Source organism: Eubalaena glacialis, chromosome 8, assembly GCF_028564815.1.
Source record: "Eubalaena glacialis isolate mEubGla1 chromosome 8, mEubGla1.1.hap2.+ XY, whole genome shotgun sequence".
Lineage (NCBI taxonomy): Eukaryota > Metazoa > Chordata > Mammalia > Artiodactyla > Balaenidae > Eubalaena > Eubalaena glacialis.
The window spans coordinates 7,484,213-7,506,402 of NC_083723.1; the positions used below are offsets into that span (position 1 = coordinate 7,484,213).

The window sequence follows — 22,190 nt, forward strand, 5'->3', positions numbered from 1 at the left end:
ATTACTGGATCATAAGGTATTTCTATGTTTAGCTTTTTGAAGAACCTCCATAGGTTTTCCATAGTGGCTGCAACAATTTACATACCCAGCCACAGTGTACAAGGCATCCCATTTCTCAACATCCTCACCAACATCCTCACCATCCTTGTTATCTTTTATTTTTATTTTTAATTTTTTTTGGTAATAGCCATTCTAACAGGTGTGAAGTGATATCTCATTTTTTAATTTATTTGCATTTCCCTGATGAACACCTTCTCATATGCCTCTTTGTATAACGGAAGACATTTGTTTGTCTTCTTCTGGGAAACGTCTATTCAGGTTCTTTGCCCAATTTTTAACGGTTCCTTCTATATTTTGGGTATTAACCTCTTATCAGATATGTCTTTTGCAAATATTTCTTCCATTCCATAGTTTCCCTTTACATTTTGTTATTTCTTTTACTGTGCAGTAGCTTTTTAGTTTGATATAATTCTGCTTGTCTATTTTTGCTTTTGTTGCCTGAGCTCTTGGTGTCATATCCAATAAATCATCGCAAAGTCCAATATTTTGCTTTTTTCATGTTTTCTTCTAAGAGGTTTATGTATAAAGGTTTCATGTTTATGTCTTCAATGCATTTTGAGTTGATTTTTCTATATGGTGTGAGACAATGATCTAACTTCATTCTTTTTCATGTGTATATCCAGTTTTCCCATCACTGTTTATTGAAGAAACTATCCTTTCCCAATTTTGTATTATTTATTTATTTATTTTTTGGCTGCACCACCTGGCTTGTGGGATCTTAGTTCCCCAACCAGGGACTGAACCTTGACCCTCGGCAGTGAGAGCACAGAGTCCTAACCACTGGACCGCCAGGGAGTTCCCAGTATTTTTGATACACTTCTCGAAGATCAGTTGACTATAGATGTGTGGACTTATTTCTGAGCTCTCTACTATGTTCCATTGTTTTATTGCCAGTACCATAGCTTTGTAATATATTTTCAAATCAGGAAGTGTAATGCCTCCCGCTTTGTTCTTCTTGTGTAAAATTGCTTTGGACATGCAGGGTCTTTTATGGTTCCAAGTGAATTCTAGGACTATTTTTTCTATTTCTGTAAAGAATGCCATTGGGATTTTGATAGGGATTGCATTGAAACTATAGATCACTTTGGGTAGTATGGATATTTTAACAATATTCTTTCAATCCATGAACATGGGATGTCCTTCCATTTATTTGTCTTCTTTAATTTCTTTCATCAATGTTTTATAGTTTTTAGTGTGCAAGTCTTTCACCTCCTTGATTAAGCTTATTCCTAAGTATTTTATTCTTTTTGATGCTATCATAAATGAGATTTTTTTTTTTTAACTTTCCTTTTTGGATAGGTTTTTATTTGTGTATAGAAATGCAACTGATTTTTATGTTGACTTTTGTATCCTGCAAATTTACTGAATTCATATATTGGTTCTAAAAGTTTTTGGTGGAGTCTTTAGGATGTTCTACATAGAAGATCATGTCATCTGCAAACAGAGATAATTTTACTTCTTCCTTTCTGATTTGGATGCCTTTTTTTTTCCTTCTTATTGCTTAATTGCTCTTTCTAGGACTTATAGCACTATGTTGAACAGAAGTGGCAAAAGAGAGCATTCTTTTTTTGGTTGTTGTTTGTTTGTTTCTGATTTTAGGGAAAAACTTTTAGGCTTTCATCATTGCTCTGGGTTTTTCATATATGACCTTTATCATACTGAAGAAGTTTCCTTCTATTCCTAGTTTTAGTGCATTATGTTGTGAAAGATTGTCGAATTTTGTCAAATGTTTTTTTTTTCTGCATGAATTGAGATGATCATGTGGTTTTTTTCCCTCATCATATTAATGTGATATATTACATTGATAGATTTTCATGTGTTGAAGCATCCTTGCATTCCAGGAATAAATCCACTTGGTTATGATGTATAATCCTTTTCTATGTTTCTGTGTTCTGTTTGCTAGTATTTTGTTGAGGATTTTTGTATCAATATTCATAAGGGATATTGATCTGTAGTTTTCTTATAGTTTCTTTGTCAGGCTTTGGTATCAGGGTAATATTGACCTCATAAAATCAGAGGTGCTCTTTAACATTTTGGAAGAGTTAGAGAAGTATTTGAGTTAGTTCTTCTTTAAATATTTGGTGAAATGCACCAGTGAAGCCACCTGGTCCACAGTTTTCTTTGTTGGGAGGTTTTTTGACTACCAACTCAATGTCATTACTTGTTATAGATTCATTCAGATTTTTTCTTTCTTCATTATTGAGTTATAGTTGATAGTGTGTTTCCAGGAAATTATTTTTTTTCATTTAGGTTATCCAGTTGGTTGGTGTACACCTGTTATAATGTTCTCTTAAAATTATTTTTGTTTCTGTAAAATCAGTAGCAATGTCCTCACATTTATTTCTGATTTTAGTAATTTGAGTCTTCCCTCCTTTTTTCTTAGTGAGTTGAGCGAAAGATTTGTTAATTTTGCTGATCTTTTCAAAGAATCAACTTTTTACTTCATTGATTTTTCTCTATTGTTTATCCTCTAGTCTATTTTTTCTCTGCTCTAAACTTTAATGTTTCCTTCATTTTGCTAGCTTTTTTTTTTTTTTTTTAAATTTTATTTATTTATTTATTTATTTATGGCTGTGTTGGGTCTTCGTTTCTGTGCTAAGGCTTTCTCTAGTTGTGGCAAGCGGGGGCCACTCTTCATCGCGGTGCGCGGGCCTCTCACTATCGCGGCCTCTCTTGTTGCGGAGCACAGGCTCCAGACGCGCAGGCTCAGTAATTGTGGCTCACGGGCCCAGTTGCTCCACGGCATGTGGGATCTTTCCAGACCAGGGCTTGAACCCGTGTCCCCTGCATTGGCAGGCAGACTCTCAACCACTGCGCCACCAGGGAAGCCCTCATTTTGCTAGCTTTGAGTTTGGTTTGCCTTCATTTTGTTGTTGTTGCTATTGTTCCTTAAGATGTAGAGTTAGGTTATTAATTTGAGATCTTTCTTCGTCTTTAACATAGATGTTTACAGGTATAAAATTCTCTCTTAGCCTTGACTTTGCTGCATCACATAAGCTTTGATATATTGTGTTTTTATTTTTAGCAAGGTATTTCATAATTTCCCTTATGATTTATTCTTTAATCCATTGGATTTTAAAGAGTGTGTTAATTTCCACATATTTGTGAATTTTCTGGTTTTCCTTCTTTTTTGGTATCTAGTTTCATTCCACTGTGATCAGAAAAGTAACTTTGTAGTATCTTTAAAGATCTTTAAAGATGATTTAAGTTTCTTAAAATTTATTAAGACTTGTTTTGTGGCCTAACGTATGGTCTATTCCAAACAATGTACCATGTGCACTTGAGAAAAATGTGTACTCTACTGTTATTGAGTGGAGTGTTCTGTATATGTCTGTGTGGACTGCCATATCAGTAAACAAAGTATGTTGCAGCCACCAAGCCATCAGCCCCTGCCACCATCCCAGACTGTGTACCCTGAGGAAATTCAGGATTGTTAAAAACAGGATACTGGCCTTAGATAGTTAAGGTGCATGTCAAAGGAATGATTTCAATGAGTCCATAGTTTTGCATCTTGCCATACATAGAAAAGTGCTAAATTCATTAACTTGAGATGTCTGGATTTTCTTTAATTAACAGTAATCTTTTGATGTTCCAACCCCCTGGTTTTTGTTGCAAAACTTCTATGTATCCTGGCTCCTCCCTTACCCTTTCAGAGCAGCCCCTCAGAGCTATCTGAGAGGCTGTCTTCTGGGCTTAAGTCCTCAGAAAGTCCTAATAAAACATAATTGTCAGCTTTTAGGTTGTGCATCTTTTTCAGTTGACATCTGTTAGGTACAATTGACTTGTAGTATTGTTTAGGTTCTCTATTTTCTTATTGATCTTTTGTCTGGTTCTCCTATCTACTATTGAAAATGATTATTGAAGTATTCAACTATTTTTGTGGAATGATTTTTCCCTTCAATTCTGTGAATGTTTGCTTCATTATATTTTGGGGCTCTTTTTGGTACATACATGTTTATAACTGTCTTGTTGAATTAACTTTTGTTTAATATATAATGTCTTTCTTTATCTCTTGTAAGTTTTTAAAGTGAAGTCTATTTTGTCTGAATTAGTATAGCCCACCCAGCTTTCTTCTGGTTAATATTTACAGGGAATATGTTTCCATCCTTTCACTTTCAATCTTCTGTCTTTAGAGCTAAAGTGAGTCTTTTATAGACTGTATATATTTGGATCATTTTTCTAATCCATTCTGCCTATCTCTGCCTTTTGATCAGACAGTTTAATCTATTTACGTTTAAAGTAACTACACTTGAGGAACTTACTACTGTCACTTTGCTACTTAATAAAAAAGTCTTACAGTATTTGTCTCTATTACTGCCTTCTTTTGTGTTCAGCTGATTTTTTTTGTAGTGACATGTTTTACTCTACTACTCCTATACATTTGTTTCCCCTTCATGTTATTAATTTCACAAATTATACCTTTATATGTTGCATGTCCAATAATATAGATTTATAATTTATAAGTATTTCAATGCATTTGTCCTTCAGGTCCTGTTGGAAATAAAAAAGTGGAGTTGCTACCAAAATTAAAGTAATGCTGCCTTTTATATTGCCCATGTATTTCTTTGTCAGATCTTTCCATCTTCATACTGCTGTGAGTTACTGTCTAGCATCCTTTCCTTTCAAACTGAAGGACTACCTTTACCATTTCTTACAGGTCAGGTAGTATACAAATAAGGTCTGCTCTGCTCCCTCCAGTTCAAGGTGACAGGAAGGTGGGGACTGGGAAACAGGATGCTACCTTCTCAAGAACAAGACCACTGCCACACTGGGGAAGGAGTGGGGCGATGGCAAGTGAAAATGCCACAAAACTTTGCTGTCATTTTTAGGATGGCTTTTTCTTGCTTGAATGTTTGCTTGGTTGCTGTAAACCTTTAACTTTTTTAGAGCCCCTACAAAATTAGTTCAGACAGCTTCTGGTTGTTTTCTTCATGTTTTCGTGGGAAAAGGTGAGCTTGGAACTTCCTAGTCTGCCATTTTGCCAAAATACTGTTTTTTAACCTATCAAATTTGCAGTGATAAAGAAACTGTGAAATTTATTGAGACTTTTGGCAAACTGGCACTATCATCAGTGTTGGTGACCGTGCTGGGACAGCAGTCTCTATGTGTGTGTATATATACGTATGTGTATACGTATACATGTATGTATATATGTAAGTATATGTATATATGTGTATTAGTATATATGTGTGTGTGTATGTGTTTGTGTATGTGTGTATAAGTACACAAATACATACAGAGATTATATATGTATCTGAAAAGACTTAAAATACTAGTATCATCTGACTCCTGGGAACTTAGCTTAAGGAAGTACTCATGGATGTATATGGGGAGCTTTGGCTATAAGAATATTTACTGTCCACATTCTTTATAATAATGAAATACTGGCAGCAAAATTTTGTCTAATAATAGGGGTTGGTTAAAACATATGATGGTCCACCATGCAGTGAAATGCTACATACCTAGTAAAACTCATATTGAGGAAGAATAATTTCATTGAACTAACACTATTCATTATTTCAAAACATGTTTTAAAACCAACAGCTTATTTTTAAAAAGTATCTGACCTCCCCCACTCCAATGGCAGTCATTACTGCCTTGAATCAGGCCATTTAGCAGTTGCCCACTCCCCAAACTCTTCCTTAACCCTGGTCCTCTTAGATTTATACCTACTTTGGGTCTCACAAACCCCTGTGGCTCTACTTATCAGCTCACATTTACAGAGCATTATCTTCTGAACTCAAGGCAGCAATTCTGAGATTCCATTTTACTGAAGGAAAGAAGGGTGTGATGGATTCACGGGAGGTAAGAGGCCATTTACCAGGCAATGTATTAATCACTCTACAAATATTAACTCATTCAATCCTCATAGAGAGGAAGGGACCTATTATCCTCATTTTTCAACGGAGGAAACTACAGCCCTGGGAAGCTTCTATCTTGCCCGAGCTTCCAGAGCTGGTAATTGGTAAGAGTTCAGATTTCAACCCAGGTAGTCTGGCTCCAGAGCCAAGGCTTTCAGTCACAGCTTTACTGTCTCTTGTTCTTATTAGTAGTAAAAATAATAGAGTAATGATTATTAATAATATTTAATATAACACAGAAATGTGATCAACAGTGGTTTTCATTATCCAGAGCTTTTTAAGTGTTTTTACTTACAAGAGCTCACTTATCTCTGAAAACTCATTTTGCCAAGACAGGAACTGAGGCTCAAGTACCCATCGCTGATGCTGTGAAACCCACCGCAGGAATTACAGACTCATTCTTATTGGTAACTAATATAATGTAAAGGATAATAAAAAGTGCCTCCACAGTCCTTAGGGCTTCACAGTGTGATCTGACACACCTTTTACAATGGGTAACCGGCTCTGAGAGGCCAGCAACTCGGGCAAGGCAGCACACCAAGTAAGAGATAGCAAAGTTATCGTTTTGCTTACTAATAATAACGCCTCGTCCTCCAGAGCTAAAGAAAAGGCTTTTCTTAAGGAAATCAAACTCATATCGCAGGGAGGTGGTGACTTCACCTGGGTCCTGCAGCTGCTTCGTGGCCCCGGGGCAGTTTCTCGGCTGGTGCGGCACCGAAGGCGCCTCCCGGCGAGTCCCGGCCTGCGGGCACCTGGGCACCTGGGCAGGTGGGCGGGTCCGGGCTGCGGGTCGCGGACCGCCCCCGTCCCCGGTGCCAGCCCCGTGCCGCCCGCGCCCCCAGCGCCCCCAGGCCGCTCCAGGCCGACCCCGGGCCCCCTCCCCGAGTCTCCACCGCCCCGCACGCTCGGAGCCGATACCCGGCCTCACCCTCCTCCGGCTCCGGGCCCACTCACACCCGTCTCCGGCTGACCCGGGGCCCTCCCCGCGCCCCCGCCGCCTGGAGCTGCCCGGGCGGGCGGCCGGCAGCCGGTGCGAGGCCCCTCCCCGGCGGAGTCGCTCAGCTCGGAGGAAGCGGAGGCGGCGGCAGCGCCGAGACCTCGCCGCGCTCATGGCGTCGCCCGGGTGAGTGCGGCGCTCGCGGCCGCGCCGGGGGCGGGGGGGGCTGCGGGGTGGGGGCTGCGGGCCGCCGCTGGCGGCCTTCCCCGGCCTGCGGCCCCGGACCCCCGCCCTCCCGCCCGCCCGCCAGGCCCCGCGGCCCTCTCCCGCCGACCTCGGGCGGAGGCGGCCCGGGCGGGGGCGGGCTGGGGGCGCGGGCTGAGGATCTCGGCTCCGGGGGCGGGCTCCGGGGCCCGGGGCGCGGAGGCCGGCGGTGGGGGGGGGGGCGGAGCGGGAGGGCGTGCGGGAGCGGCAGCCCCCCACCTCCCAGCGGCGCCCCTGGCCTGGAGCCGCGGCGCCCGGTGCGCGCCCGGCGTCTGCCGCCCTGCCTTCCGCATCTGTTTTCTCCGCTTGCTCGCGTTGGAGTTGATGCTGGCTTCTCACCGCCGTTGGGATGCAGCCTGGATGTCCCCGAACGTCCGGAGCAGGGGCCGGGGCAGACCCTGCCTCGGCCTGGTCCGGGCCTCCAGCTTGGGCTGGGCCGCGGGCCCGGGTACAGTGGCTGCCCCTATTCTGACATCACCTCCATTCCACTGTCTTGGTGTGAAAATGTTCTTTCTTTTAGGAAATGATGGTGACCCACAGAGTTTGTAATTTTTTAAAAAAAATTTTATTGCAAAATAAAACCTCAGCAATTCATTATGATTACTTTTTGTTTTGGTAATTTAGTCGTGAAAGCTGGGAATGACAAGAGTTAATCCGACAGCTACGCTTCACAGAGGAGGAAAATTAGTCTCAAGGTCATTGCTTTAGTTGGTAACCGGCTTCATTTGACTGCTGTCCACCATTCAGTGTGTCTCAGACCTAGTGGTTATGGTAGCAATTCGCTGTGCATCCTTGCACATCACAGAGGGCTTTTCCTGGCGCGTGGGGTGGGGCGGGGGGAACGGTGGGCTGAGAGGCAGAGAAGGTGGATATCAGGCCCCTTACAGGTGAGGGAAGTTCACTGGAGTGAACTGGCTCAGTGCAGTGGGCCTTGATGGAGCAAGCTGGGTTTTGACTCCAGCCAAGTCATGGGCATTTCCCATCTACCTGCTGTCTTTCTGGGTTTGGGGAGGAGCAGTCAGAAGTACCCAGTACTTTGAGCTTGTAATTAGAATAAACAGCTCATCCCTCAGAAGGCCAGGCTGTCACCCAGAGGTTCAAGGTCCTACTGGGTTCCTGGCCCTCATGTCAGGAAAGGGTGAAGCAGGGCGCACCGGAGGCAGTAATGGGTGGCTGAGCCTGTATGGGGCTGCCGTGAAGCCTTTAAAAAGTGATGGTGCATTGGGCATCCCAGCCCACTACGTTAAGTCAGAGGCGGACTTAATGCTGGGCTGGTGTGCCCTTTTGTGAGCCAGTAGTCCCTAAACTGTGTCTCTGTGGAAGGTCATGTAAGTGCAGATTTGATATTTGCAGTCCCGACTATTTTTGAGGGATCTCATGAGTCTGCAGTTGGTACTTATTTCTGAGGGGTACCCATTGCAAAGCTGAGGTCACAGCGTTTTTAGTATACTTCATGTCATTTCATGGAAAGAACTATGTACTTATTATGGTATATACAAATTTGGGGACAGTCTACGTCTCCATATGTCTGCAGGCTTTGCTGGTAGACCAGAGTCTAGCCAGGGAGACCTGGTTTCCTAAGCTTCTTTGGCCTCTCCAAGTCAGCAGACATTCAACCTACAAGACTAGGTGCTGCAGGAACAAGTCCAGAGATTCAGGGCAGGGATGGGAGGGGAGCCGTGATTTCTGCTGGGCTGTTCACGGAGGAGCCTCCAAATCTGGTGTTCTTTTCTAAGTGACAATTTCCGTAAGAGAGTTGGGAAGGAAAGAAGAAATTCTGACAGTTTTTGAGGAGCTTACCAATGTGCTAGGCCTTATGCAAAAGAAAAGGACAAGAATGAAGGCATCAAAGGAAAAGATATGTTTGAGATGACTCACAGCCCAGTGTGTTTGGAATTAAGTAGAGACAAGGCCAGAGACGGAGGCAGGGCCAGACTACAGGACCTGGCCTCCTTTTGTGGGCTTACTGCCCACTGTTCGCTGAAGGATATTTGTCATCAGGCTCTTGGGGAATCCATGTGACAGCAGTATGGAAGAGGCGGAGGGGACAGGAGAGATGGAGCTCATCAGCCTGCTACCGTCTACCCTCTTCTGCGGGCCTCCACTCCTTACAGCCCCCATCTCTTCTTTACTCTGCCTGCTTCTTCATTGTTGGGGTTTCCTTGGGTTCCGTAGTCCCTCTTTGCTAATTCCTACCTAGCACTCGTTCTCTGCATGATTGCATCCATTTCTGCAGCTTTAAATGTCCAAATCAGAGGTTCTTAACCTGGGGTACACGATTCATGGGTGGGCTTCCAGGGTCCTGCATTCCCTGAAACTGTATGCAGCATTGGGGTCTGTGTGTATTTTTCGGGGACCAAGGTCTATAGTCTTCATCATCTGCAACCTGTCTCGAAGGGGGCCCTAGCCATAGCAATTTTACGATCTTCCATCCATACCCACCTAGAGGGATAGCAAACCTAGTTAACTGTGCAAAATATATATATTTTTCAGATTGTTAATGGTAGATAATTTGAACAACAAAAAAAGTATAAAACAGAGAATAAAAATCAAGTGTAGTCTGACTTTCTGTAGACCACCACTTTAAACATTTTGGTGTCTTTTAAATTAGGCCATTATTTTTATCAGAGAGACATCCTTACAGATACAACTAGAGTCCACCCCGCTTCCCCCCAACCTCCCTGCCTATCTTAGTTAGGCAGGTATCCCGACAGACATTTTCTATCGCGTTTACATGTTATATTTGTTCTTTGTTTTTCCCCCAAATTTTAAAATTTATTATTTTACACATAACGTGAAATTTGCCACCTTAAACACTTATTTGCTCCTTTTTTACATAAATGGACTCATACTGTTCTGCAGCTTGCTTTATTCACCCAGCAGTATGCTTTGAAATGTTTTTCATGTGAGAACAAAGAACAGATCTACCTAAAACTTGACATTTATATAATATTCTGGGTCCTGGTTATGTTATTTAGTTAAGAATGTTTTCAGTTTTCTTTGTAAGATAATGCTGCGCAATTGGTGTCTCCCTCTGGACATGCACAAGTGGTTTTTTGAAGTAGATACAAAGAACTGTGGTCAGAGGGCCAGCCCATTTTTTTAGCTGATACTACCAAAGTATGCTTATAAATGATTGTACCACCTTCCCCTTCCACCACCACATTTTAAGGGCTCTCTCCACCTCCCAACATGTTATGACATCAGACTTTAAAAGTTTTGCCTGTCTGGTGGAATTATTGAGTCAAGAAATAGGAAGCTAATGGCATCTTTATTCACCCCATGTTCAAAGATAGAAACTTCCTCCCTGACTCCTATATTCCTTCAGAAATAGCCAGTCCTAATTTCTTTGATCCGGTTGCTAACATCGGATTCTAACCATCCATATCCCGTAAGTAAACTCTTACCTTCAGGTTTTTGTTTCAGAAAATGTGGTCATCGTAGCACTTAAGTAGTCTCTGCACTGGGCCAGGAGTGATGTAATGAGACCTGTCCTGGAGTCAAAGTGTGGGAGGCAAGGAGCCCCACCAAGCACCTCACCTGCCCTCCTGGCCACTCCCTCAGGATTCATCTCCCTTGGAACTGAAAGCACTCCCATTAACATCCACTGGACATTTAAAAGTACGCCGGACTTAACTTCAACCTTTTGTCTTCCCTGTCCAGGAAGATTCTCTCCCAACACCAACATTTTGTGGGGAAGGAAAGGATCCTGGGCTTCCCCTTCTGGGAAGGGCTCAGCTTTCCCACTGAAGCCTAGCCTGGTCCAAATGGGCCACAAGAGCTCCAAGCTCTTCACAATGGGTGGAGGATGGGTCCTCTAGCCAGGCCAGGGGTGGGGAGGAAAAGGCCCTCAGATCACACTGTGGGGAGGAGACACTGAGCAAGTCAGGCAAGGTATGTAACTGCTCCTGGGTGAGGTCCAACAGGAGCCCTTAGCCTCTGCTCAGGAGCTGCTGTGGCTTCCAGAGAACACACATGGCTTTGCCAGCAGGATGCAGACTTTGCTCTTCCCCAGTAGATCTGGGATTGCCCAGTGAGCCAGCAACCACCCCAGTGTGTCCCCACTGGAGAAAACGAGAGAACTGGGAGGGGTGTTGTAGCTGAACCATCCCTGGCTCTGCAGGGCAGCTCACCGAAGCCCACTTACCTCCCTGTAGGTGGCAGACGTGCCAGGGCTTCATCACATGGAGTGCCGTGTGGCGAACCTCTCCCCCAGCTCAAGGAGAGCCTCTTCTTATCCACAACCGTGAGCCCCCGGCAGGGGCTTTCCGGTCCAAGGGAATGTCCTTTTAAATTTAGATCTTGCCCGCTTCCAAAGAGTGTATTGTTAGGCCCTGTTCGAAGTGCTTTTGCTTATATTATGTTATTTAATCTTCACGACAACGCTATAGTAAGTCCTGTTATTATCCGTATTGTATGGATGAGGAAATTGAGGCCCACCTAAGCAGTTTAAGTTAAAACTTGATGCAAAATGACCCCATTATGGATAGTCGGTTTAAATTTGGTTACGGAGGCAGGACAAAAATGTTGGACTCAGTACTTTGTTCTGATCACAGAGCACATGCAGTGTCTCTCCGGCACGCTCAGGATGAAACTGAAGTAAGAATGTATTCACTTGGTTTGTTGTATTCACTTGGTTTGTCTGTATTAGCAGAGTGGTTGTACTTTCAATTATGCTTTTATGAAATACGGCTGAATGTGGAATAACTTAGACGCGGCTCTTTCTTTTAAAGAAGAATTCCCTCCGGGAGGCTGTATGTTCTGAGCGAGACCACCTGCACGTAGTTCAGACGTGGTGGTTCTGTCCTAGATTCTCCGCGTTGTAACTTTTTATAAAATTGCTAGTTGCCTTACTTTTAAAAACAAGTAATATATGCATATGGTAAAAATTTCAAAAGGTATAAAAGGAACATAAATGAAATCTCAGGCACCTTGCCCCCTGTTCCTGTCTGAGAAACTGGCATCCTCCTTAGAGAAGCATCCCCCCGGGAGGCAGGGCACAGTGTGGATTCGTGTCCTCCTCCTTGTTCTGTTTTAAACCCAGAATGCCTTTTGGAGATGTCTTTTTTTTTTTTTTTTTTAATTAATTAATTAATTAATTAATTATTTTTGGCTGTGTTGGGTCTTCGTTTCTGTGCGAGGGCTTTCTCCAGTTGCGGCGAGCGGGGGCCACTCTTCATCGCGGTGCGCGGGCCTCTCACTGTCGCGGCCTCTCTTGTTGCAGAGCACAGGCTCCAGACATGCAGGCTCAGTAGTTGTGGCTCACGGGCCTAGTTGCTCTGCGGCATGTGGGATCTTCCCAGACCAGGGCTTGAACCCGTGTCCCGTGCATTGGCAGGCAATTCTCAACCACTGCGCCACCAGGGAAGCGTGGAGATGTCTTTCGTTACTTTGTTTCTGTTTAGATTCTTGGCTCCTTCTCATGGATTTGCAGATCTTTGTACATTGAGAAAACTAACTTTCATTGTTTGTGTTACAAATGCTTTTCCTTTGTTATTTACCTTTTGACTGTATGAAGCCTTCCCTGCTCTGAGATCTTTTTTTTGTCTTTAATATTTCTTTCAGTGCATTTTTGGTTTCATTTTCTAATTTAACTCTTAGATCCAGGTAGTTTTCATTTTGGTGAAAGGAGTAGTAGGGATTTACCTTTATTTTTTCCATGTTGTTGTAATTGAATAATCACCAGATACTTAGAACTGCCTGGATCAGGGACAAAATTCCCACCTGTATTTGGGCCTGTTTCTGGGCTCTTCTTTTACTGAACTCTGTCTATTCATGAACCAGTGCTACAGCCTTAACTTACTGTGGCTTGTACTATGTTTTACTGTCTCGCAGGTTTTGTCCGCCTTCATTACTGTTCTTTTTCAGAATTTTCCTGATTATTATTGCACAAATATTTCTGAATAGAATCAGCTCCTCTGTTTTCAAACCTAAATTCACTTATTGGTTAAGTTAGGGAGAATTGGCTTTAAAATTATAGTGAGCCTTTCTTTCCCCAAAGGATATGGCTTTTCGTTTGTCCAAGTCTTTTATATTCTTTAGTATTTAGAAATTCTTTTCATATAGATGTTGCACATTTATATGTGTATTCTTAAATTTTTTCTTGTCGTTACTCTAAATGGGAGTCTTCCTTTCACATCGCTAAACTTGTTTGTATATAAGAAGGCAATTGGGTTTTTAAAATAAATGTTTTGTACGTCCCCAGCTTACTGAATTCTCTCATTGCTCACAGCAGTTTTCCAGTTGATCTCTTAGTTTTTCCACATCATTGTTTCTTTCTGTTATCATGGATAAATAGCAAGGTGCTTCTGCTGCCTTTGTTGTGGGCAGGCTGTGTGTCTGTAGGAAGGGAGCCAGCAGTGGTCTTGTGGATACATTGTGGAGTGCTGCCTTCCCTAAGCGGCCGCAGCCCTTTGCGGCCCCTGTGCTGCTCAGCATCTCCACGGAGGTCGTCCTCGGGTCTTGGGCCAGAACATGAGCACTAGCTTGCTCATGGTCCCGTCACGCTCATCCACAGCCTTCCCATTCGAGACAGTAGCAGCTGTATTGAACCTGAACATTTGGAGGTTTCCTGGACTCTGTCTTTCTCACACTTTCTGTCCAGTCCTTCACAGAGACTTTCAGAGCCCAGCCCTGTGTTGTCGCCGCCGGTGCTGCCACCCAGGTCTGATCTTTGTCATCTCTAATCTGTTCTTAACATCAAACAGGCATGTCGACTTGCACTCAGCCCATCCTCCAGAATAAAAGCCAGAGTCTTTGCTATGGCCCAGAAAGTTCTGTCTTACCTGGCCTCTTCTACTGCCTTCCCCCTGCTCACTCCATACCAGCTGCACCGGCCTCCCACCGATCCCGGAGCCCCTTCGGGCCTGCGTGGCGCCTGGAACACTCTCCCCAGGGAGCCGCGTGGCTTATGCCCTCATCTCCTACCAAGCCTGCCCTTGCACGTCCCCTTCTCCAGGAGGCCCACCCTGACCTAGTTACAGCAGTCTGTGGCCCCATTCACCACATGCCCGGTACCCTGATCCTAGTCTACACTTTCTTTCTTTCTTCCAGCGCACTTAACACCTCCCAGTGTATCTTCCATTTAAAACTTTCAAAAATTGTTTCTTGTCAGTTTCCCCCACCTCACTGAACGTAAGCTAAGAGCAGAGACATTTATGTCCTTCGCCGATATATCCCAAACTCCTAGAAAAGTTCCTAGCAGGAAATAAATGTGTGGATAAATCCAAGAGAACACTGCCTTATATAAACTTGCTTCACACGTGTAAATCTCTCTGGGTCCCTATAGCAACCTGATTAGGTGTGCAGGACAGGGATGGCCAGCTTTGTTTTAAAGATTAACATACCTGTATTTTGTAGAGTTCATGTAATGAGTGTGCACAGTATCTCTCCAACCTAACCCTAGTATAAACTCCTGGAGGATTGGGGCAGCATTTTAGAGCTGTTTCCTCTCGTATGGTGAATCCACATGGCACGAACCCGGGACCAAGACCTGTTGCTCATTGCACTGATTCTCTCCTTGCAGCGCTCTTAGGTTGGGGTGTAGCAATGATTATTGCCCCAGGGTCCTGCTGGAGGGGCGTCAGCAGTAGGCAGGACACGTTTGCCTGACATATGGGGGGGGTGTGTCCTTTCCCAGTGTGCTGCCTCTCCTGCCTTCAGGAAATTCTAGGTGCATAAAAGCAGGACGGCAGTGGGTCCCTCTGCCACACTTCCTGCACGTGCCAGCACATTTCAGGGACTAAACTGCCAGGCTTCACGGTGCTTGTCTATTACCTACGTTATAATAACTGACATCTGCTTTTCCTCATGTGCTGTTTGATGGAACCTTTTCATGTATGTTTTCTCAGCCAGTCCCCGCTGCTGTACAATGAGTTTTAAACTTTTCAAAGTGTGTGGTCACCTTGCAGAGGTGGGATGGCCCCTAGTTTTGGCTTCGATATTGTGGATGAATTGTGTTCCCTCCGAAACATATGTTGAAGTCCTAACCCCTAGTACTTGTGAATGTGATCTTTTTTGGAAATAGGTTCTTTGCAGATGTGATTACTTAATTTGAGGTTGCACTGGGTTAGGGTGGGCCCGAATCTAGTGACTGGTGCCCTTAGCAGAGGCAGAGAAGAGACACAGACATGGGACTTCCCCGGTGGTCCAGTGGTAAAGAATCTGCCTTCCAATGCAGGGGACGCGGGTTCAATCCCTGGTCAGGGAACTAAGATCCCACATCCCGCGGGGCAACTAAGCCCGCGTGCCACAACTACTGAGCCCATGTGCCTCAACTAGAGAGCCCGTGTGCCGCAAACTACAGAGCCCACACGCTCTGAAGCCCATGCGCCATAACTAGAGAGAAGCTCACACGCCGCAACAAAGAGCCTGCACGCCACAACAAAAAGATCCCGCATGCTGCAACAAAGATCCCGCATGCTGCAACGAAGATCCCGCGTGCCACAGCGAAGACCCAATGCAGCTAAAAAAATAAATAAATAAAAATATTTAAAAAAAGAGTGATACGTGGGGCTTCCCTGATGGCACAGTGGTTGAGAATCTGCCTGCTAATGCAGGGGACATGGGTTCGAGCCCTGGTCTGGGAAGATCCCACATGTCACAGAGCAACTAGGCCCGTGAGCCACAACTACTGAGCCTGTGTGTCTGGAGCCTGTGCTCCGCAACAGAAGAGGCCGATAGTGAGAGGCCCGTGCACCGCGATGAAGAGTGGCCCCCGCTTGCCGCAACTAGAGAAAGCCCTCGCACAGAAACGAAGACCCAACACAGCCAAAAATAAATAAATAATTAATTTAAAAAAAAAAAAAAAAAGAGTGATACGTGGACACATACAGGGGAGAACCCATGTCAAGAGAGGCAGAAACTAATACAGCTGTCAAGAGCCACACATACTTTGTCTTCATTTGGTAGGGATGCTATAACAAAGTACCACAAACTGGGAGGCTTAAAGAAAACAGAAATCTTTTTTTCACAGTTCTGGATGCCAGGTGTCTGAAACTAAGGTGTCAGCAGAGTTGGTTCCTTTTGGAGGCTCTGAGGGAGTCTGTCCCAAGCCTCTCTCCTACCCTTTGGTGGCTGCCAGCAATCCTCAGTGTTCCTTGGATTGTAGATACATCATTCCAATCTCTACTTCCATCGTCACATGTTTTTCTCCCTGTGAATCCAAATTTTCCTCTTATAAGGATACCATTCATTGCATTAGGGGCTCACCCTACCCCTGTATGACATGATCTTAATTTAACTAATTAGATCTGCAAAGACCTTATTTCCAAATAAGGTCACATTCATAGTAGGGAGTTAGGACCTGAACATATGTTATGGGGAAACACAGTTCAACCCACCAAGAGGGTTTGAAAAAGTTTATTACTGATTTAGTGAGGCTTTCTGGGTAGAGCAACTGGCCTCAGGTTTTGTTTTGTTTTTTGTTTTGTTTGGGGGGTTGTAATGGGGTGAGGGTCCCTAGCTAGCACCAAAGAAAGGAGCCCTCAGGCTCTCTTGTCTGCTGGCCCAGATGTGGGGCAGGTCAGGAAGTGGAAGATCTTGAAAGCTATTAGCATCAAACAGCAAAAATTGGGTCAAACTATTATCCAAAGTTATTAATTATATACTGTCAACTACATTATGGTAAGCAACTGCCCCATATTTAGTCTCCTTTTGTTAGCTTTTCTATGCCGTCTTGTTTTATTGGCACCACCCAATGAAGGAGCCAGGTTTGTTGCTAGGAATTAGCCCTGCTCGCAAGGTTTGGACAGTTTATTCTTGGCCTTGAGGGGCACTGTCCAAGAAGTGCCCAACTCTGCGGTGGTAGCAGGCATCTCCCTTTCAGAGATGGGTCTCCTGAATCAGAATGTCCAGGTATAAATAGAAAAGCTCCTCAGGTAATTCTGTTGTGCAATGGGAAAAGAGAATGAAGGACACAGAAAGTGTGCCTTGCCCTGTCTCCTAGGACTGACAGCCAGTGAGGCAGATGGCCTGGGGTTGTCAGGGTCTTGACTCTGCCTGCCAGACTTGAAGGGAGCCCTGTGCACAAACCAGGATGTCTGCTTCCTAACTTCGTGAGAAAGAACCGTTAGACACACTTGGCCCTCAGGGTGGCATTCAGATCACTTCTTGCCCTGGAGAGAAGTCTGTGTGGGGAGGTGCCCCCAGAAGGGAAGTTGAGCCGTGATGCCACGGCACCGAGGCTACAGGCCTGGGCAGCATGGAGACCAGGAGCCCATGCCCGGGCCGGACCTCTGTGCTGGTGGCCGCCAGGCAGGGTCTGAGCTGGGTTCCACTTTTGGCTCTATGCCCTGGGCTCTTGAAAGGACCAACATGGGCCTCAGGAGAAGACCAAAATCTAAATAGCCCTTAATGAGGAAGTAAAACGGGATGCAGAGAATGTAGTCCTATATATCCATTAATGCAATGAGCTACAGCAACATGAATAGGTCAGAAGTAGGAGGCGGGGGTGGGGGCGGATTGGTTAACATATTGAGTAATTGTTCAAAAGAGCAAAGGCATTTTTTGGGTACTTTTCTGTATATTTGTCTTATTTTTGGAATCAGAAAAAGACATTAGCAATTTTCAAAAACTGCTTTGTAGAAGGCCGCTTTGCTCACGTCTGGGGCCATTGGAAGCACTGCTTGTTTTCACTCCCTTGGTCTTGTCTGCCTGTGGAGGCAAGAGCAGGCTTGGCAAGACTTGGAGTTGGCAGATGGGCTGTTTTTTATGGTTTTTGTAATTACCAGCTGTAATTATAAGTTACCTAAAACCTATCTGAGCCTTACAAATAACGAGCCAAAAGGGAACCAGAAGATTCACGTTCGGGTTCTGGCCCTGTGCTTCCTAGCTTGGTGATGTTGGGCCGCTTAGGCTGCCATAACAAAGGACCATAGACTGGGTAACTTAACATTTGTTTCTTGCAGTTCTGGAGGTCGGGAGTCCCAGGTCACGGTGCAGGCAGATTCAGTTTCTCCTGAGGTGTCTCTCCCTGGCTTGTAGATGGCCACTGTGTCCTCACCTGGCCTTTTTCTCTGCACCTGCAGAGAGAGAGCAAGCTCTTGGGGGTCTCCTCCTCTCATAGGACAGCAATCGCATCAGATCAGGGCCTTACCTTTGTGACCTCATTCAACCTTAATTACTCCCCTAAAGGCCATATATCCAAAAGGGTTTCAACATAGGAATTTGAGGGGACACAATTCAGGCCATACAGGTATTGAAGCAGAGTTGTAAATTAAAAAGCATTGCACAAAGGTGAGATTCTATTGCTGTTCTCTCTTGTAAGACTTGGCTCTGCTTCCAGTTTACAACACAGAGACTCAATTAGGTGTGAACTTTGTTGGCAAGAATCAAGAACAGATTTATATGTATATTTTCAGAAATTAGCACAAAGTCAGGGTTGTCCCTGTGATAATTTCACTCTTGTTTTCTACTTTCTTGCATGGAAAATATAGGGTTGGAGTTAAGCTCCTCTCCTGGGAAATCCTGGCGAGTGTGTCCTGAGAGCCTGTGTACAGTGGGAAGAGGCCAGGCAACGCCCTGGGTGTAACTACCTGTCCTCTGCCCTTGTCCTACCTGGGTCTCAGCACAGGGCTCCATGCCACCACCAGGCCGGGCCTGCTTCTTCCCCTCTGGGAAACTATTTTTAACCAGTCATGTTTTCTTTTTTTAAGGTTACCTTTTTTTCTTATTACAAAAGCAATATATGTTCTTTGCAGAAAAATGAAGAGAAGACAATGAAAAGTCCCATTTTTATCAGCATCAGGGTCAGATTAAGTCAGAGAGTTGCCTAGGACTCTGCACTGATAAAGTGGCTAAAACAGCCGTGAACACAGTGACCACTGAGGTTACTGGAACTCCCTTCAGAGAGGGCTGAGGATGAGACCTTCAGGGAACATGCTGGAATAACAACCAAGCGTCCTGAAATCCTTCTTTCCTCTAGGAGGGTGGATTTGATTAACACAAAACAGTTCTTTTGCTGATGAATTAAATGGAACTAGATTGCTTGTCTCTGAGGGGGCCTGCCACAAACTAAAGTTTAAACCTGTACACTCTTGGAAGAATATTGGTTTGAAGGGGTGCCAGATTACCAGGTTTTCTTCGGGCACACACATATCTGATTCTCGCCCTGACCCTGACTAACAGCATTACTTTAATAGCTCATTTAGTTTTATTAAATCAATACATGCCTCTTCTATTGAAAAAATTCAAATAAGACAAAATAAATGGATATCATACTACCCAGAAATAACTAACCACTATTAATTTTAAAACATTTTATTTGGAAATAATTTCTACTTAGAGATAAATTACAAAATTAAAAAGGCCCCTTATACAGAGTCTCCTATTCTTAACATTTTAGTTCATTTACCATTCTCATTGATCATTCTTTCTCTCTTGCTGTCTCTCTCTATGAGTATGCATGTGTATACACACACACACATAAATACACACGTATATAATTTTTTTCTTAACCATTAGAGAGTAACTTGCATACATCACCACCCTTTATCCCTAAATCCTTCACTGTCTTATTTCCTAAGAATAGAGATATTCTCTCACATAACCACAGTACAGTTATCAACATCAGTAAACGTGACATTGATAGCACCTATATTTCAATTTAGTCAGTAGACCCCAAAATGTCTCCTTCTAGTTCAGGATCTAGTCTAGGGTTAGGTACTGCATTTTTTCTTGTCTCTTTAGCACCCTTAATCTGGAACATTTCCTCAATCTTTTTTTTTTCTTTGGTGACATTCATACTTTGAGATAATATTGTTCTTCCCCTCTAGCATAACATTTCATTTTGGGTTTGTCCTTATGATGAGATCAGGGTTCTACATTCTCAGCCAGAATGCTGTACAGGTGATGATGTGTCCTTCCTCAGGGTACCACAGCTGGGGGCACACATAGCCATCTGTCCCCATGGTCACTGGCTTTGATTATAATTGCTAGGTTTTATTTTTCTCCTAGCACCTAATAAGCCATCTGTGAGGAAACATTTTGAGCCTGGGCAGGTATCTTGCTCCTTATCAACATTTTCCTGCAAGAACTGGCGTTCACTGGTGTTGCTAGCTTGAACCATTCTTGATTAGGATGATTCTTAAAGTGATGCTGTGCTAGCTGCAGCATCCTTCACATTAGCATTCTGTGATAAACAAGAGCCCTCATCCCCCCCCCCCGTTTGTTTATCTATTTGTTATCTATACGGGCTCATTAATACCTGTTTTTCAATGGTGTTAAATTAATTACGGTATTTAATTATATTCGTGCCCAAATTGACTCACACTTGGTAGTGGGAGCCCCTTCAAGCTGGCTCCTGTGTCCTGTGACAGGCCCCAGCATTTTCTTTTTTGAGCGCTTCCTAATTTTCTGAAATAAGATGCTCAGGCTCATCTTTTTCTTTTGCTGCTCCAGCCCTGGAATCTGTAATTTCTCCAAGGAGACCTGGTATCTGTTAGTGTGGAATGATATTAAAGGGTGCTTGGTATGCTCACTGGTACTATAGTGTCTTTGCTTCGTGGCCCTTTCAGTGGACAGAGCTAGGAAATGTATGCACGTTTACACAAATGGATACACATGTATACAACGAGTATGCATATAGAAATCACGAGTACACACCAGTACCTCCAATTCCAGTGTACCTCTGTGAATTCTTTTTCTAACTTCCTCCATTCCTTATTTCTACACCCTTTCTTCAACAGTGGAACCCTGACTTCTGATGAAATCAACACGTTTACTCATTCCTGTGATATACCCAAAATAGTTTATTCTTAAATAGACTATACTTATCAAGCCTACTTAAGTTAATTCAGGATCATCCCTCCCTGCCCACACTATTAACTTTTGATGAACATCCTTCTAGATCTCCCTGTATACACCTATAGATAAACAGACATAGTTTTATTAAATAGTAATCACACTGTACATACTCTTCTATAACCTGACTTTTCCCCCCCACTAATGAACATATCATTAACATCATTCCATAACATATCATACAACATCTTTTTGTCCACAAAATGAGATCCATAGAACATTTTTTAATGATTGCAGAATAAGACTGTACCATAATTCCTATTATTGTACTTTGATTTAAAAGGCATCCAGGGGACTTCCCTGGTGGCACAGTGGTTAAGAACCTGCCTGCCAATGCAGGGGACACGGGTTCGAGCCCTGGTCCGGGAAGATCTCACATGCCATGGAGCAGCTAAGCCCGTGCGCCACAACTCCTGAGCCTGAGCTCTAGAGCCTGCGAGCCACAACTACTGAGCCCATGTGCCACAACTATTGAAGCCCGCGCGCCTAGAGCCCATGCTCCTCAACAAGAGAAGCCACCGCAATGAGAAGCCCGCACACCGCAACGAAGAGTAGCCCCCACTCGCTGCAACTGGAGAAAGCCCGTGCACAGCAATGAAGACCCAACACAGCCAAAAAAAAAAAATATAAAGTTGGCATATATATATATATATATAAAGTTGGCATCAACATATTTGTAACTAAATTTTAATTATTTCCTTAGGGTAGAAGTGGAATTACTGGTCAAAGGATATGTATAGTTTTATGTTTTTCTGAATGGCTGTTTGCTCTGTCTCTCAGTTTTTGAGAGTGCTGGTTTTTCTAGACCAGTGTGGGCACTTTTAAAAGCAGAGAAGCCCAGGCCTGGCTTTGAGATGCTAGTTTCGAGGATCTGGAGTGTAACCAGGGTTTGTAGTTTCTCAAGGCTCCTCAGGAGATTTTGATGTGCAGCCAATTTGATAGGTGAAAGTGGTGTTTCATTAATTTAATTATAATTTTCTTCTGAAATTGTTTCAGACACTCAGATTTGGGAGAAGTGGCCCCAGAAATAAAAGCATCTGACAGACGAACAGCTGTGGCCATTGCAGGTAAAGTTGGGCTTGTGTCCACTCGGAAGCAGATCTGTTTCTTCTGGCCCATTGGGATTCTGGATTCCAGCACCACCCTGGGCTGTGGATCACGGACCTCAAAAATAAATAAGCGTAAGGTTTTTATTTTCCGTTTTACAAGAAGACCCATTTAAGGGTCTTTTAAGCTTCCCTCATATATTCAAAACAGGATTCACTTTG

General features: G+C 43.9%; 1 protein-coding gene across 2 annotated transcripts in view; it reads left to right on the top strand.

Annotated features, from left to right (window-relative positions):
- The window catches only part of URGCP (upregulator of cell proliferation), a 97,821-nt gene that overhangs the window by 58,737 nt on the left and 16,894 nt on the right, over positions 1-22,190 (top strand). Inside the window, exons 1-2 of one of the 2 annotated variants that reach the window (XM_061198339.1) lie at positions 6,796-7,044; positions 21,919-21,989. In XM_061198339.1, the coding sequence (XP_061054322.1) occupies positions 7,031-7,044; positions 21,919-21,989 (85 nt within the window). In that variant the 5' untranslated portion in view covers positions 6,796-7,030. Of the gene's footprint in view, positions 1-6,795; positions 7,045-21,918; positions 21,990-22,190 lie in introns of those variants that run through there. The other variant, XM_061198340.1, reaches the window with a different exon arrangement.